Source organism: Planococcus citri, chromosome 3 (genome assembly GCF_950023065.1).
Source record: "Planococcus citri chromosome 3, ihPlaCitr1.1, whole genome shotgun sequence".
In the NCBI taxonomy this organism is placed as follows: domain Eukaryota; kingdom Metazoa; phylum Arthropoda; class Insecta; order Hemiptera; family Pseudococcidae; genus Planococcus; species Planococcus citri.
In genome coordinates, this window is record NC_088679.1 from 76,540,567 (window position 1) to 76,559,336 (window position 18,770).

At 34.9% G+C, this 18,770-nt stretch overlaps 1 protein-coding gene across 2 annotated transcripts in view; it reads left to right on the forward strand.

Annotated features, from left to right (window-relative positions):
- LOC135839353 (neuronal acetylcholine receptor subunit alpha-10-like) overlaps positions 1 to 18,770 on the forward strand; it is a 198,087-nt gene that overhangs the window by 168,950 nt on the left and 10,367 nt on the right. For both annotated transcript variants that reach the window (XM_065355345.1, XM_065355346.1), the window contains exon 5: positions 4,169 to 4,385. In XM_065355345.1, coding sequence (XP_065211417.1) covers positions 4,169 to 4,385 — 217 coding nt within the window. The remainder of the gene's footprint in view (positions 1 to 4,168; positions 4,386 to 18,770) is intronic.

An 18,770-nucleotide genomic window follows, 5' to 3' on the forward strand; every position in this document is an offset into this window, starting at 1 on the left:
AATTCGCAAACGGATCAATTAATTTACGATTGATTCGGTTTTTGTGAAATTATTGTAGTAGGAATTGATCTGTTTTCAAGCGAAGTGAATCGAATCGAATCATTCACAACCGATTGGCGATTGAACAAATTGATTGATTTCTAGGTGAATCATTCGCGAACAAATTGATCAATAGTTACTGAATGATTCGAGAACGAATTGAATTTTTTACTGAATCATTCGCGAACGAATTGATTCAAATAAGTGACTCGTTCGCAAACGAATCGATTCATTTCCTCAATTTATGGTGAATCGTTCACGAACGAATTGAATAATTCTTGGTGAATCATTCGCGAACGAATTGATTCGTATAAGTGACTGGTTCGTGAACGAATCGATTCATTTACTCAATTTTTGATGAATCATTCACGAACGAACTGAATAATTCTTGGTAAATCATTCGAGAACGAATTGACTCGTTCGCGAACGAATTGATTCATATAAGTGATTCGTTCGCGAACAAATCGATTCATTTACTCAATTTATGGCGAATCATTCGCGAACGAATTGATTCGTATAAGTGACTCGTCCGTGAACGAATCGATTCATTTACTCAATTGTTGATGAATTATTCGCGAACGAATTGATTTGTAAAAGTGACTCGTTCGCGAACGAATTGATTCAAACAAGTGACTCATTCGTGAACGAATCGATTCATTCACTCAATTGTTGATGAATCATTCGCGAACGAATTGATTCATTTACTCAATTTATGGTGGTGAATCATTCGCGAACGAATTGACTCGTATAAATGACTGGTTCGCGAACGAATCGATTCATTTACTAAATTTTTAATGAATTATTCACGAACGAATTAGTGATGTTAAAATGCGCGCATATTCATTTGCCTGCGCGCAAGGTGAGCATTTGCGCGCATATGCCCGCATTTGCGCGCAAATTCCACAAATGGACGTTATTTGCTTCTATTTGTGATTTTCAACAAGAAAAGTTGTCCAAAAAACGGAAAAGCATGAAAAATAGGGCAAAAGCAGGACAATTTCTCATATTTTATTCAAAAGGAAGGGAGAGGGGTTCAATAATATTGCAATCGATTTTTTTCACTGCTTTAGAAAGTATTTTGATTTCTTTTTGAATTCGAAATTTTCAAATGTTTGGACCTTTTCTTCCAAATTTATCATCATTTGAGTGAAAATTTTTAGAATTTAAAATATCCAAAATAAGGGAAGAATAAAATGGAAATTGAAAAATTTTTGATTCAAAGTATGAAAAAACAAGCAATTTTTCCAAAAATACTCGTACCTACCTCAATATTTTCAGAAAGGGGAGCCCTCAAATTTTTGTTCCATAGTTAAGAAATGGTAAAAAAGACAATAGCAAGACAATTTCTCAAATTTTATATTTTGAATGAAAGGGGGTACTTCAGAAAGCATTTTGATTTTTTTTCAATTCAAAGTTTTCAGATGTTTAGATGTTCTCCTCTTTCCCTCAAATTTATCATCACTTGACAGAAAATGTTTAGAAATTCATATTTTCAAAAAAAAAAAAAAATGATAAAATAAGAAAGAATAAAATATGGGAAGTACAAAAATTTGTAGGGTTTCTCCACTAATAGGGGAACCCTATTAAAATCGCCTGGAATCCTCATTTGAGGTTTACCATTTTCTTCCAAAAATACTTGAATATTTTTCAGAAGGGAGAGTCTCAAATTTTGTTTCATGATTCAAAAATAGAAGAAGTGAAAGTGATCTGGTGGGCTACAAAGTGTCAAACAAGCAGGACATCATGAAAAAAAAGGGAAAACAGCAGAACTTTCTGAAGGACAACTTTTTCAAATATTTTAAAAGTTGGGAATCAAATAAAACCAAAATTCATTACTCTTTACCGAGAAATTGTTATGAAATACAGAAAAAATGGCTCAAATAATAACATTTTCTGACTTTGGGGGAGGTGAGTTGAGTTTATAGCGTTTTTATTAGTTTATTCATCAATAGCGACCTCTTAGTCCAAGAGCTATACCACTGCGATTGGGCCGAAATAACTGAAAGCTGGGGATGGTCTCAAAAGTTAGTATACATACCCCTATTTTGAAAACACTTGGTCTGCCGATCCGCAGCTGCTGCTTTAAAGCTCAGTGAAAGCTCGAAAGTTCAAAATTTTTCTGAACTTTCAGCTGAGAAAACTGATGGCTAAAATTGGTGCCTACTTATAGCATTTTTCGCGCTGAATCCGAATATATTCTGCCGACCCATAAGTGCTGCCACAGCCCCGCCAGACTGGTTCAAAAGGGGAGCAATTTTGAAAAATTTCATGTTTTTGGGCTAAATTCTCAAAAAAAGCTACAAAATCGAGTTAAAAATTATTTTCAAGCAGTTTAACAGAATGCTCTATTGCTAAGATGATTTTTAGGCACCAACATTTTTCAAAATTTTCATTTTTTGGGGGGTGGCGTGTGAGGGGAGTATTAATGAATTCAGCAAATATGGCTTTGTGATACATCAAAATGTATGTTTTTTGACCTTTTTTTCCTCCAATGTGAAAAATGTTGCCACAATTGAATTCTAAGGCCCAAAAAACATATATTTTGATATATCACAAGACCACATTTGCTGAATTCATAAATACTCCCCTCACGCCCCACCCCCCAAAAAATGAAAATTTTGAAAAATTTCGGTGCCTAAAAATCATTTTAGCCATAGAGCATTCCATTAAGCTGCTTGAAAATAATTTTTAAACCGATTTAGTAGATTTTTTTGAGAATTTAGCCCAAAAACATGAAATTTGTCAAAATTGCTCCCCTTTTGAACCAGTCTGGCGGGGCTTTGGCGGCACTTATGGGTCGGCAGACCGATATATTCGGATTCAGCGCGAAAAATGCTATAAGTAGGCACCAATTTTAGCCATCAGTTTTCTCAGCTGAAAGTTCAGAAAAATTTTGAACTTTCGAGCTTTCACTGAGCTTTAAAGCAGCAGCTGCGTATCGGCAGACCAAGTGTTTTCAAAATAGGGGTATGTATACTAACTTTTGAGACCATCCCCAGCTTTCAGTTATTTCGGCCCAATGACAGTGGTATAGCTCTTGGACTATCTGGTCTGTATTTTGATATGTCACATGATTTTTTCATTGCGCAAATTTCGCGCATTTGCTCAAAATTTTTGGGCGCAAATGCGCGCATATGCCCGCAATTGCGCGCATTTGCTCAGCGAGCATATGCTCATAACATCACTAGAACGAATTGATTTGTATAAGTGACTCGTTCGCAAACGATTCGATTCATTTACTCAACTTTTGATGAATCATTCACGAACAAATTAAATCATATTAGGGGTAACTCGTTCGCGAACGAATTGACTCGCACAAGTGACTCCTTCGCGAACGAATTGGTTCATAAATTAAAGGATTGATCAATTTGTTCGTGAAAGATTCACTAAAAATTGAGGGTCGTATTAGTACTTTGTAGGGATCGTGCAGACCTAGTGAGATTCCAAGTTTCATCGAAATCGGTTCAGCTGTTTGTTTAAATGTTGAAAAAAAATGTTGTCGCTCGATAAACTTGGAAGCTTTGAGCTTTTGGATACAATTCCTTCGTTTCGTTCGAAACCTGGGATACCCACTTACCTACTCTCGATTATTTCGATCCAATTTCAAAATAATTTCAATTAGTAGGTCATTTCGTTGATTTTCGAATACAGTAAAATTCAAACGTTTCGTCAATCCTTCTAACACAGCAACAAAATAACACGATAAAGATTTTGGCAACTTCGAAAACCATAAGACAGAAATAGGATCTCATAACACTAGACGAAAATATGTAAGGACTCAGAATCTCAGCGCCAATTTCACTTCGAGGCATAGGCAATTTAAATACCATCGAACCAACGGTCCGGTCCGTCGACTAAACATAAACATTGGCTTTATCATTGAAAAAGCACTCAGTAAAAGCGTTAGTTTAAACGGTTATACTCGTATTGGCCTTTAACCCCGTCATTCGTTCGGCATCGATGTTGCCAATTGTTCACTTGGATATTCACTATATTCGGCAAAAACACAATAAAGTATAAATGAAGCATGACGTTATCGTTTCCGCAACGATTGCCACGACTATACGCTACGGTCGCGGTCTGAGTGTACGCAATTAATATTATGTATTTTTATTGTTTGTAATTTCAGCTAGATCTGATCAAACAAACCGAAAAAGGCGACGTAAGCAATTACAAAGCGAACGGCGAATTCGATCTGATGGGTTTCGATATCGAGAAACACATCGTAAATTATTCGTGTTGCTCGGAACCGTATCCGGATATCACTTACATCATTCGTATACGAAGAAGACCTATGTTCTATGTGTTTAATTTAATCCTGCCTTGCATACTCATCAATTGTATAGGTAAGTTACTCGTATATCAATTTTGCACAAAATTTGAAGTCCTAATGCCCTAAAAGTAGGTAATAATTACGAGCATAAAATAAGATCTGTAATCTGTATGCATATAAATTGGCTGCAAGGGGAGGGAGAAGAAAAAAATCTCCAATCGAGATTGTTTGCAGCATGGGGAGGAAAAAATCGTCTGGGATTGTTGGAAACATGTATATAGTAGACTTTTAGATAAAACAAACAATAATGTTATCACAAGCATCCGTTTTTTCGGCTTAAAGACTCTCTTCTCACACTTTTTCACAGCTCAGACTGTTTTTAAACGCCAAAAAGAGTATTAAAATTTTTTCTCTTTACGACCATATGCACCCTATACATGACGCTTTCGCGCTCGCTGCTCGAGATATAAATATTTTCACTTTCAAACAATCCGCCAAAAAGACCGCGTGGCTCGGTTTATAAAGTAAACATTTTCGTTTTTAGAATCGTACCTACTTTGCGCGTATGTGTTCTTTTTTTCCTTTTTATTTTATTTTTTTTTCATACGCCATGGCCTAGGCACAAGAGGCTGTCTCGAGAGTAAACCACATACGAGATGTACGCGGTTATATGTATAGCGGATTTTGCAGCATTGGTTTCATGTCGAGTGTGTCGGTGAATTTAAACGAAAGCATCAATTTTACATTTTGTACAAAACGTTGTTCTTCGCTCCCTATTCTTGTCTTTTTCTCCTACATATATTGTATATGTTTCGTATTTGGGTTAAATCTCAAAAGAGATGGTATATGTATTTTTGAATTTTAAAACGAGTCAAAATTTACTCGACTATACGATAATACCCGGATGTGGTTTTGAGAGGAGAAATGACGTTTATAAGAAGTATTCTAATAGGTAGGATGAATTTAATTCGTAATTCTTTTGGCATACTTACTTACTTGGTTTGTATAGTGAATTGCTTTTTAGAAAGAAGGTATCAGGATAATAAGTTACATTGTTTTTTAAAGTTACAAGTTGAAAAATTGTTTTTTTTTTGATCCGTGCATTTTGAAGTAGGAAGAGGTACCGTGTTTATTTACTCACGAGTGAATCATCAAGCTAAAAATATACTCACTTATTGAACAACCATGTCATTGATGTTTCAGAACCGAATTTTCAGGCTCTCGCTCGGAGTTGATTTTAGGATATCAAAAGAAATTTTTGATAATGAAAGCAAAGAGCAGATCTTGCGGCAGGACATTTTTTTAAATTCAAAATTAATGTTTCAATGGGGGGGGGGGGATGGAATTTATTCAAACTATAATTTCTTCGGGTCAGAATTTTTATATTAAAGAAATAAGCAAAAAAAATGTTGAAAAATTCTGAACTCTGAAAAAAATGCAAAAATTTCAATGTTTGAAAAAATGAGAAAAAAAGGACTTCACTTGAAATTTTGGCCAAAAAAAGTACAACTTTCGACAATTTGTGCAAAAATTGCTCTTTTTTGAGGATTTTGACAAAAATCAAGGGCGTTATGGTAATTTTGCTAAAAACTAAACTTTTTTACAATTTGCCAAAAAAGGTATTTTGTTTATGAACTCTTTCGTGGTTTCCATTCATTTATTCATTTACTTATTGCATCGGTAAACATTTAAAAAACAGGACTTTTACACAATTTGGCGGAAAATTGAACTTCTTGGCACTTTTGTCAAAAAACTGGGCTTTCAGGAAGTCATTAGAAAATGAGTTTCCGACAATTTTGATTGAAAAAAAAACAGTAAATTTTGCAATTTTGGCAAAAAACTGGGCTCTTTGACAACTTTGTCAAGAATAATTATGGCATGTTCGCCATTTTGTGAAAAACAAGCAAAATAATGTAAAAAAAAAACTTTTTAGACAAGAAGGGTATTTTTTGAAAATTTTGAGAAAATTTGTAAAGTATAGAAAAATATGATTAAAAAAAAACTGCTTAAAATAATGAAATTGTCACAAACTTGGTGACATTGACGTACTCAAGTGTTGAAAATTGAGAAAACTGTGAAAAAATCACAAAATTTCAGCTCAATAATAATGGCTGAAAGTTACAAAAATTGATGAAGTAGAGAAGCAAACGACAAAAATTGATCAAATTTCACAAATCCATCAACAAAAGTTCAACTTGATTCCTTTGTGAACGATTTGCTCAGAAACGATGAATCATTCGAAAACGACAGTCCTTCGACAAAAAATTTGAATGATTCGTTTGTGAACGATTTGCTCAGAGGTGAAAATACATTCGTGAATGAATAAATCATATAATTATGCAAAGAGGCGACACGACATTAAAATTTTAATATTATAATCAAAAACTAAACGCAATTTGTTCGCGAACGATTTGCTCAGAATAGACAAATCATTCAAGAACGGCTGCGTCACTTGGAAATCAAATCAGACAGGTAATTCATAATAATTGAAGAAAACAAAATATTCCTTCATATATGTATCAATAAAAATTGCGAATGATTCGTTCGCGAACGATTCGCTCAGAAGAGAAAAGTCGTTCACAGATGAACGAATCTCTGAAAACTCAAGTCAGGTGTAGACGACCAGACAACTTTTGACAATAATTTCGATATCATCATTAAGAACCGGGCTCAATTCGTTCGCGAATGATTTGCTCAGAATCGATAAATCATTCAAAAACGACTGTTTCGCTTGAAAATCAAATCAGATAATTCACGATGAATCAAAAACGAAACATTCTGTGATCTATCAATGAAAATTGCGATTGATTCGTTCGCGAACGATTTGCTCACAGTAGAAAAATCGTTCATATATGAATGAATCAGTGAAGAATCAAATTAGGTGTGAACAAACGTCAAAACGAATTTCAACAGTTTCGACAGCATCATCAAGAACTGAGCTCAATTCGTTCGCGAACGATTTGCTCAGAATCGACTAAACATTCAAGAACGGCTGCGTCGTCACTCGAAACTCAAATCAGATAATTCATTATGAAACGAAACGAAACGAAACTTTTTCGATCTATTAAAAAAAGTTGCGAATGATTCGTTCGCGAACGATTCGCTCATTAGAGAAAAATCGTTCACAAATGAATGGATCTCTGAAAAATCAAGTCAGGTGTAGAGGAAAAAACGACTTTTGACAATTTCGATATCATCATCACGAATCGGGCTAAATTCGTTCGCGAACGATTTTCTCTGAATCGTCAAATCCATTCATGAACAACAGTATCACTTGAAAATCAAAATAGATAAATTCATGATGAAAATGAAATAAAACGTAACGTCTTCAATCTATCAATAAAAATTGTGAATGATTCGTTCGCGAACGATTCGATCAGATGAGAAGAATCGTTCGCAAATGAATGTATCGATGAAGAATCAAATTAGGTGTGAACGTCAAGACGAATTTCAACAGTTTCGACATCATCATGGATAACTGAGATTAATTCGTTCGCGAACGATTCGCTCAGAATCGACAAATCATTCGAAAACGATCGTGTCACTCGAAAATCAAATCAGATAATTCATAATGAAACAAAACGAATCATTCTGCGAGCTATCAATAAAAATTGCGAATGTTTCGTTCGCGAACGATTCGCTCATTACAGAAAAACCGTTCACAAAATGATTGAATGAGTGAAAAATCAAATTAGGTGTGATTGTCAAGAGGAAATTCACCAGTTTCGATATCATTATCAAGAACAAGGCTAAATTCGTTCCCGAACGATTTGTTCAGAATCGACAAGTCATCGACTGTGTCACTTGAAAATCAAATCCGATAATTCATGATGAAACAAAATAAAACATTTTCGATCTATAAATAAAAATTGCGAATGATTCGTTCGCGAACGATTTGCTCAGAGTATAAAAATCGTTCACAAATGAATGAATCAGAGAAAAATCAAATTGGGCATGAACGTCAAGACGAATTTCAACAGTTTCGAAATCATCATCAAGAACTGGTCTCAATTCGTTCGCGAATGATTTGCTCAGAACCGACAAATCACTCAAAAACGAGTGTGTCGCTTTTGAAATCAAATCAGATAATTCATGATGAATCAAAACGAAACATTCTGTGATCTATCAATGAAAATTGCGATTGATTGATTCGTTCGCGAACGATTCGCTCAGAGGAGAAGAATCGTTCACAAATTAATGAATCTCTGAAAAATCAATTTATGTGTAGACGATAAGACGACTTTTGACAGTTTCGATATCATCATCAAGAACTCGGGTCGCGTTGGTTCGTTCGCGAACGATTTGCTCAGAATCGACAAATGATTCAAAAATCGTCGGATCTTTTGAAAACTAAATCAGATGATACAGGACAAAACAAAACGAAACATTTTGTAACCTATCAACCAAAATTGTGAATGTTACGTTCGCGAACTATTTACTAAGAGAAGAAAAATCGTTCGCGAACGAATGATTCATTTAAAAATCAAATCGAATACGGATGGAACTTGACAGCTTCAATCTGGTCATCAAAAATTGAACTAAATAATTATGTTCGCGAGTTCGCGAACGATTTGCTCAGGATCAACAGATCATTAGAAAACAAACGAATCTCTCCTTAATTAAATCCAGTGAGAGAATATGTGCCAAAATTAATTGATTTTTTTGCAAATCCATCTCGAAGAACTGAAGATGATTTGTTTACGAGTATATGAATGATTCGCTCAAAGGTAAAATAAATAGTTCGCGAGTGAATCAATCACACGTAACGAAAATTGGAGTTGATTCGTTTGCGAACGATTTATTCAGAAATGATGAATTATTCGAGAACATAAAAGAACTGGAATTGTAACGCGTGTTTTTTGAGTTTTAATAAAAATACTGAGGCAATACATTACACGCAATTTTATTGATAACACATAGACGTATGACCGAACGTTTCAGCAAAACTTGTTGCCTTCTTCAGCGGTAACACGATACTAAAATACACAACGAAAAGCGAAATACAAAGTCGAGAATAGATAAGAGTAGGTAGGTCGAAGATGCAACAATGGACCAAGAGAGAAACATACAAGCATAGAAACTAACTTATTACTAGACGATAAATCTCGTTGAAACTCGCTAAATCTGTCCTAAAATTTATAGCATTATCGCATTGGTTAATTAAAATGCATTCGAGAATGCGTCTTTTTAATCTCTTCAGGTAGTTTGGTATCTGTTAGGTTTACAACATTTTTTTCCTTCAGTACAGGAATCCACTGTTTGATGAGCTTGTTTAATTTTTTCTGTTTTTGTATCTTGAGTTTGGTGTTAGTTTTCGATGTGAAATAATCCAAATATTTCATAATATACTTGAATAAATTGTCATCATTGACCTGTCTGGATATTTGGTTGCAGAGATGAGTTTTGTTGAGGTACGTGGCATGTTTTTCTTTCCCTTTCTGTCTTATCAGTCTGAGCAAAATTTGACGCTGCTGTGTTTTGAGAATCGAATCAAATATGTTCCTTGAAGTATGGTTCCCTGGACTCAATGTTTTTTCCACACTAGAGTAACTGTTTTTGATAAAGTGAGGAATTACATTGTACCTTTTGCAATTTTTGAGGAACTCGAATGTAGCGAGAGTATTTTCATGCTTTTTAGAAGCTTTGATGGCGGCTGTAACCAAGAAATAGGTTTCACTGGTGCACTTATTTTTTAAAAAAGGTAAAAATCGCATTTCGTGAGTTAAAGCAAATAAGTATAAAAGAACTGGAATTGTAACGCGTGTTTTTTGAGTTTTAATAAAAATACTGAGGCAATACATTACACGCAATTTTATTGATAACACATAGACGTATGACCGAACGTTTCAGCAAAACTTGTTGCCTTCTTCAGCGGTAACACGATACTAAAATACACAACGAAAAGCGAAATACAAAGTCGAGAATAGATAAGAGTAGGTAGGTCGAAGATGCAACAATGGACCAAGAGAGAAACATACAAGCATAGAAACTAACTTATTACTAGACGATAAATCTCGTTGAAACTCGCTAAATCTGTCCTAAAATTTATAGCATTATCGCATTGGTTAATTAAAATGCATTCGAGAATGCGTCTTTTTAATCTCTTCAGGTAGTTTGGTATCTGTTAGGTTTACAACATTTTTTTCCTTCAGTACAGGAATCCACTGTTTGATGAGCTTGTTTAATTTTTTCTGTTTTTGTATCTTGAGTTTGGTGTTAGTTTTCGATGTGAAATAATCCAAATATTTCATAATATACTTGAATAAATTGTCATCATTGACCTGTCTGGATATTTGGTTGCAGAGATGAGTTTTGTTGAGGTACGTGGCATGTTTTTCTTTCCCTTTCTGTCTTATCAGTCTGAGCAAAATTTGACGCTGCTGTGTTTTGAGAATCGAATCAAATATGTTCCTTGAAGTATGGTTCCCTGGACTCAATGTTTTTTCCACACTAGAGTAACTGTTTTTGATAAAGTGAGGAATTACATTGTACCTTTTGCAATTTTTGAGGAACTCGAATGTAGCGAGAGTATTTTCATGCTTTTTAGAAGCTTTGATGGCGGCTGTAACCAAGAAATAGGTTTCACTGGTGCACTTATTTTTTAAAAAAGGTAAAAATCGCATTTCGTGAGTTAAAGCAAATAAGTATAAAAGAACTGGAATTGTAACGCGTGTTTTTTGAGTTTTAATAAAAATACTGAGGCAATACATTACACGCAATTTTATTGATAACACATAGACGTATGACCGAACGTTTCAGCAAAACTTGTTGCCTTCTTCAGCGGTAACACGATACTAAAATACACAACGAAAAGCGAAATACAAAGTCGAGAATAGATAAGAGTAGGTAGGTCGAAGATGCAACAATGGACCAAGAGAGAAACATACAAGCATAGAAACTAACTTATTACTAGACGATAAATCTCGTTGAAACTCGCTAAATCTGTCCTAAAATTTATAGCATTATCGCATTGGTTAATTAAAATGCATTCGAGAATGCGTCTTTTTAATCTCTTCAGGTAGTTTGGTATCTGTTAGGTTTACAACATTTTTTTCCTTCAGTACAGGAATCCACTGTTTGATGAGCTTGTTTAATTTTTTCTGTTTTTGTATCTTGAGTTTGGTGTTAGTTTTCGATGTGAAATAATCCAAATATTTCATAATATACTTGAATAAATTGTCATCATTGACCTGTCTGGATATCGTTTTTATATGTAGATGAATCATATACTGTTTTCGAATCATTTGTGCATATTTTAAACGAGCAATATTGTCAGACGGAGGTTTCATAATTTGAAAATGAAGAAGAAAATTGACGGAAATATTACGTTGCCAGCTGGATTGTGCAATATTTGATTTAATATACATATAATGTGTATTTTTAATTAGGAAAAAAATGTTTTGCAAAATGTAAATTCTTACTGATTTTTTTATTGCTCATTTTTCAATGTGGGGCTTCACACGGTTTTTTTTTTTGCAAGAACTCGTATCAGGGGTGAAGAGGGGGGGGGGAAATCCACTCTTGCTATACCCAACTATGGTTATTCATATTCAATAATAATATACTTAATGCTACCTAGATTTTTATAATTTTGCATTCGTGAAATCTCAACCAATTTAACTGTCAAGAGCTCGCGGTTATTTAACCTCATTTTTTTTTCACTTTTGACTTGAAAAATCATTCAAAATCGCAACAAATTTACATTAAGTATCCGTATCAACGAAAAAAAAAGAAACGAAATCGCCAATATTACGACGGTATTGTTCTAAAATACTTGGAATTCTCCAACTTAAAACCTATCTATGTAGATATTCATCTGCTATCTGCTTTATTATTAAATTTAAAACTATATCTCGTGTAAACGGTAGAAAAGAGAGTATTGAAAAATCTTCTCAGCGTACAATTTTTTCGATATTTTACCTCGGATATAAGGTGAATAATGTTTCAAGTAACGACGAAATTGAATGATAGAAAGGAAACAACATAACAGCAGCATCGTCGAGATGATAGAAAAACTTACCTACTCGTATCACGAGAAGAAAATATTAATTCGAGAGATGTGAGGGGGAGAGTGCTGTGAACATGAACATACCTAGTTGTAGAATACTTAATGGGATATTTTTTCTTGCTGGGTTCCGAATTTTAAGCTGGTGAAATTGATGTTTCAATTTTTCAAAATATTAGTAGCCTTCCAAGTTTCGGATCTGAAATTTTTATTTAAGAAGGTTATAAGAGCATGCTCTTTCGATCTAGCTTGGTTTCGTTCAAATCGAAAAGTTTCAGTTCAAAAATTCTCAAGAATCGATTCCTCCCCCTAAAATTATTTTTGATCCCCAAAAATTTCTACATTAAAAAAAATATGATTACTCCGAATGAAGAGCCAAATTTTTGTGCCAGAAAAATTGAGGGCTCTTGATCTACTCGCACCCTCGCTTCGCTCCTGTGCGTTGCATGTGTTTGGGGGGGGGCGGCCCAACTCTCTACTTCCTCCTTCAAAAAATATGGTAACAAACCTGTCTTGACCCTGAAACAGGTCAAATGGGGTTGAAAGGTTGAAACCGGCAAAAGGAACTTCGGGTAGATCCTCCTATTGTACTGTGAAAATTTGAACCCTCTAGGATAATTTGGAGGGGCTACAGGCTGTCTGAAAAAGTGGAAACCGCAGTAAATAGCAAAAAAATTAACTTTTTTTACCCTGGAGAGAGGTCAAATAGAGTTGGAAGGTTGAAACCTGCAAAAGGCACTTCAGATACACCCTCCCAATGTACTGTGAAAATTTGAACCCTTTAGGTCATTTTGGAGGGGCTACAGCCTGTCTAAAAAATTAGAAAACGCGTAAAATGGCAAAAAAATCCACCTTTTTTGACCCTGTAGAGAGGTCATATAGGGTTGGAAGGTTGAAACCTGCAAAAGGCACTTCAGATACACCCTTCCAATGTACTGTGAAAATTTGGACCCTTTAGGTCAATTTGGAGGGGCTACAGCCTGTCTAAAAAATCGGAAAACGTGTAAAATAGCAAAAAAATCCACTTTTTTGACTCTGGAGAGAGGTCAAATAGGGTTGGAAGGTTGAAACCTGCAAAAGGCACTCAAGATACACCCTCCCAATGTACTGTGAAAATTTGGACTCTGTAGGTCAATTTGGAAGGGCTACAGCCTGTCTGAAAAAGTGGAAACCGCGTTAAATAGCAAAAAATCCACTTTTTTGACCCTGGAGAGAGGTCAAATAGGGTTGGAAGGTTGAAACCTGCAAAAGGCACTTCAGATACACCCTTCCAATGTACTGTGAAAATTTGGACCCTTTAGGTCAATTTGGAGGGGCTACAGCCTGTCTGAAAAATCAGAGAACGCGTAAAATAGCAAATAAAGCCACTTTTTTGACCTTGGAGAGAGGTCAAATAGGGTTGGAAGGTTGAAACCCGCAAAAGGCACTCAAGATACATCCTCCCAATTTACTATGAAAATTTGGACCCTGTAGGTCAATTTGGAGGGGCTACAGCCTGTTTGGAAAATTGAAAACCCCTTAAATAGCAAAAAATCCACTTTTTTGACCCTGGAGAGAGGTCAAATAGGGTTGGAAGGTTGAAACCCGCAAAAGGCACTCAAGATACATCCTCCCAATTTACTATGAAAATTTGGATCCTGTAGGTCAATTTGGAGGGACTACAGGCTGACTGAAAAATTGGAAAACGCGTAAAATAGCAAAAAAATCCACTTTTTTGACCCTGGAGAGAGGTCAAATAGGGTTGGAAGGTTGAAACCTTCAATTAGTACTCATGTGGCATCCTTCCATTGTATGCTGGAAATTTGGACCCCCTAGATCAATTTGAGGGGTGAGGGGGTCAAAATTGGGGTAAAATGTGGTTTTTCCACGTTAAATGGGGTGGGAATGATCTAGGAAGCTGAAATTTGAATATGTTGATCACAATGGCGGTACTGACCAATGGTACGATTTTGGACCTTTTTCGTTCATTTGGGGACATATTATGCTCCTCCAAAAAAATTACCTTTCTGTAATTTTCAACTTTGGCTCTTAAAACTTTGGGGGTCAATTCTAGGTGCTGAAAGAACCCCATTTGCCTAGTTTGAGTTGATTTGATCAATTAGAACAAGTTTCAGGTCATAAAATGTAAAAATTAAGTTTTGGTGAAACTCCTATAATATAAATAAACAAATAAATAAATATAGATTCAAACTTAGTCATTGTGGTGCCCGTTTTAAGTATACGTAGTCATTGTGGTGCCCAGTTTTGGGCTTATGGTGCCCAAATCAGGCACCACAAGGTCTTTTTATATATATATAAAATCTGACACGCCGGGAATCGTCTAGTTTGAGCTCAAAACGTCGAGAACTATCAAAATTTTTGACCCCCGACCTTTTTATCCAAAGTTGGGCCTACCGCAATAGCCATCATTTTTTACAAAAATTTGGCTAAAAATATGATTACTCCAAATGAACTGTGATATTTTTGATCCCCTTTAAAAAAAAATATGATTACTTCGAATAAACTGTGATTTTTTTCACGATTTGTTCGACGATGAAAAAGCCATTTTGTGATCATTTAGTCACGGACGATCGCACCATTTGAGTAGAAACTATAATTTAATAATACAAATATTTCTATCGGGACTCGCTTCGTTGAAATTCGAGTGGTTTTCCTCACACACACTCGCACAAGCATTAAAATAAACATCGGGTACTCGAGGAATACGTATCTCGGCACCTATGTAAATCTAAAACAAATTCATACACCGGATGATCCCCTTTTAACGAATGGATAAACTAGTAAAAATTGTCAGCGCAAATATCAGCCGAATCCCCATTGGGAGGTTGGAAAACAACTGAACATAAACGTTTAGCAAATTACAAGTTTATTTATTTTGACGTAGCGCCTTTTATACGTCATGTTTTGTGCGTAGAGTGGACCTTATTATCAAAAATTCATCGGTAATTTAATGTTACACCTATCCAGGTACCTAGTAGGTAGATTGCTTACATGTCATTCCATTTAAACGAATAGTCTTTGGTATTATGTGTATGTCAACTGACATATGTATTATGTAGGTGTAGTGTGAGCTTCTCAAGACTCAACATTCGGCTTACATTTTTGGAAAAATAAAAAATAAATAAACATTTCCAAACGTAAACATATCTACCCATTACCTACCTATAGTTACCTATGTCTACCTGTACCTACCTATAGAAAATCGGGCGTACGTCGATTTCATTCAGTTTTCCATTTTACGACTTTTCCACCACGATAAGAGATTTCCCCTTTGTTTTCATTGAAAAAGAATGAGCTTTTTTTGGCCATAATGAAAATAATGTGCTCGTTGTTATTTTATTATATTTTTTTTCGACGCGACGACGATATACTTTACAATTCAGCTCGCGCGATGAAATAATAATATTTCGTCGTTTTTTATAAATAAATATGACATTCCACTTTATTTTTCAACTTACTACGCTATTCAAAAAACGCCTTGTTAAGTTACGTTTATAAATGGAGAGTAGTTTTATATAAAAAGTGAGCGTGTTTTGTTATAGACGCTTAAATGTTTTAAAATGAGAATGCCTTATTGTACCTAAGCTACGTATAACTTCTACGATTTTTTTTTTTTACCATCGGTCCGAGTTTTAGAAAAAATATTCTAGTTATTTTTTTGTAATGATTGATTTCAATTTTACACGTACGTGGTCAAGAAAATAAGTACCTATGTACTGTGTTTCCGAGAATGTTTTTGGTTCATGAATGATTCGTTCGCGAATGAATGCAAAGACGACCGACAAGCGACAAGACGAAATGTGAAAAATTTCAATATCTTCAATCTTCATCGAAACTGGACGCGTTTCGTTCGCGAACGAATTGCTCAAAATTAACAAATCATTCAAGAACGACTGTGTCACTTGAAACTCAAATCAGATAATTCATGATGAAACAAAACGAAACACTCCGTAAGCTATCAATAAAAATTGCGAATGATTCGTTCGCGAACGATTCGCTCAGAGGTGGAAAAATCGTTCACAAATGAATGAATCTCTGAAAAATCAAGTTAGGTGTAGACGAAAAGACGACTTTTGACAATTTCGATATCACCATCACGAACCGGGCTAGATTCGTTCGCGAACGATTTGCTCAGAATCGACAAATCATTCAAGAAAGACAGTGTCATTTGAAAATCAAAATAGATACATTCATGATGAAAGAAAACGAACATCTTCAATATATCAATAAAAATTGCGAATAATTCGTTCGCGAACGATTTGCTCAGAGTAGAAAAATCGTTCACAAATGAATGAATAAGAGAATAAGAATCAAATTAGGTGTGAACTTCGAAGACGAATTTCAACAGTTTCGACATCATCATCGATAATTGGGCTAATTGGGCTCAATTCGTTCGCGAACGATTTGCTCGGAATCGACAAATCATTCAAAAACGACAGCGTCACTTGAAAATCAAATCAAATAATTCATGAGGAAACAAAACGAAACATCTTCGATCCATCAATAAAAATTTGCGAATGATTCGTTCGCGAACGATTCGCTCATTAGAGAAAAATCATTCAGAAATGAATGAATCAGTGAAAAATCAAATTATAGGTGTGAACGTCAAGAGGAAATTAACCAGTTTCGAGTTCGCGAACGATTTTCTTAGAAACGATGAATCATTCGAGAACGACAGTCTATCAACAAAAAATTTGAGTGATTCGTTGGCGAACGATTTGCTCAGAGGTGAAAAATCATTCGCGAATGAATAAAGCATATAATTATGCAAAGACGCGACATGACAAAATGTGACAAAATTTTAATATTATGATTAAAAATTGCGAATGATTCGTTCGCGAACGATTCGCTCAGAGGAGAAAAATCGTTCACAAATGAATGAATCAGAGAAAAATCAAATTAGGTGTGAACGTCAAGAGGATATTTACGAGTTTCGATATCATCATCAAGAACCGGGCTCAATTCGTTCGCGAACGATTTGCTCAGAATCAACAAATCATTCGAAAATGATTGAGTCGCTTCGAAATTCGAAATAAAATCATATTATTCATGATGAAACAAAACGAAACATTATTACTGATCTATCAATAAAAATAAAAATAATGAATGATTCGTTCGCGAACAATTCGTTCAGAGGAGAAGATTTGCTCACAATTAAATGAATCAGTGAAAAATCAAATTAGGTGTGAACGTCCAACACGAACTTCAACAGTTTCGATATCATCATCGATAATTGGGCTCAATTCGTTCGCGAACGATTTGCTCAGAATCGACAAATCATTCAAAAACGACTGTGTCACTTGAAAATCCAATCAAATGATTCATGATGAAACAAAACTAAAACATTTTTCGATCCATCAATAAAAATTGCGAATGATTCGTTTGCGAACGATTCGCTCATTAGAGAAAAATCGTTCACAAATGAATGAATCAGTGAACAATCAAATTAGGTGTGAACGTCAAGAGGAAATTTACCAGTTTCGATATCATCATCAAGAACTGGGCTCAATTCGTTCGCGAACGATTTGCTCCGAATTGACAAAAAATCATCAACTGTGTCACTTGAAAGTTGAAGATCAAATCAGATACATAATTCATGATGAAACAAAATAAAACATTTTCGATTCATACATAAAAATCGCGAATGATTCGTTCGCGAACGATTCGCTTAGAGTATAAAAATCGTTCACAAATGAATGAATCTGTGATAACTCAAATTAGGTGTGAACGTCAAGACGAATTTCAACAGTTTCGATATCACGATCAGAAACTGGGATCAATTCGTTCGCGAACGATTTGCTCAGAAGTCAGAAGCGACAAATCATTCAAAAACGACTGTGTCACTTGAAAATCAAATCAAATGTTTCATGATGAAACAAAACGAAACATTTTCGATCCATCAATAAAAATCACGAATGATTCGTTCGCGAACGATTCGCTCAGAGGTGAAGAATCGTTCACAAATGAATGAATTAGTGAAAAATCAAATTAGGTGTGAACGTCAGGAAGAAATTTAACAGTTTCGATATCATCATCGATAATTGGTCTCAATTCGTTCGCGAACGATTTGCTCAGAACTAACAAATCATTCAAAAACGACTGGGTCACTTTGAAATTCGAACTTAAATCAGATAATTCATAGTGAAACAAAATGAAACATTTTCAATCTATCAATAAAAATAGCGAATGATTCGTTCGCGAACGATTCGCTCAGAGAAGAAAAATCGTTCACAAATGAGTGAATCGGTGAAAAATTAAATTAGGTGTGAACGTTAAGACGAACTTTAAAAGCTTCCATATTATCATCAAGAATTGTCCTCAATTCGTTCGCGAACGATTTGCTCAAAATCGACCAATCATTCAAGAACGACTGTGTCGCTTTGAAAATCAAATCAGATCATTCATGATGAAATAAAACGAACATTATTTATTTGATCTAGATGTAGATATCAA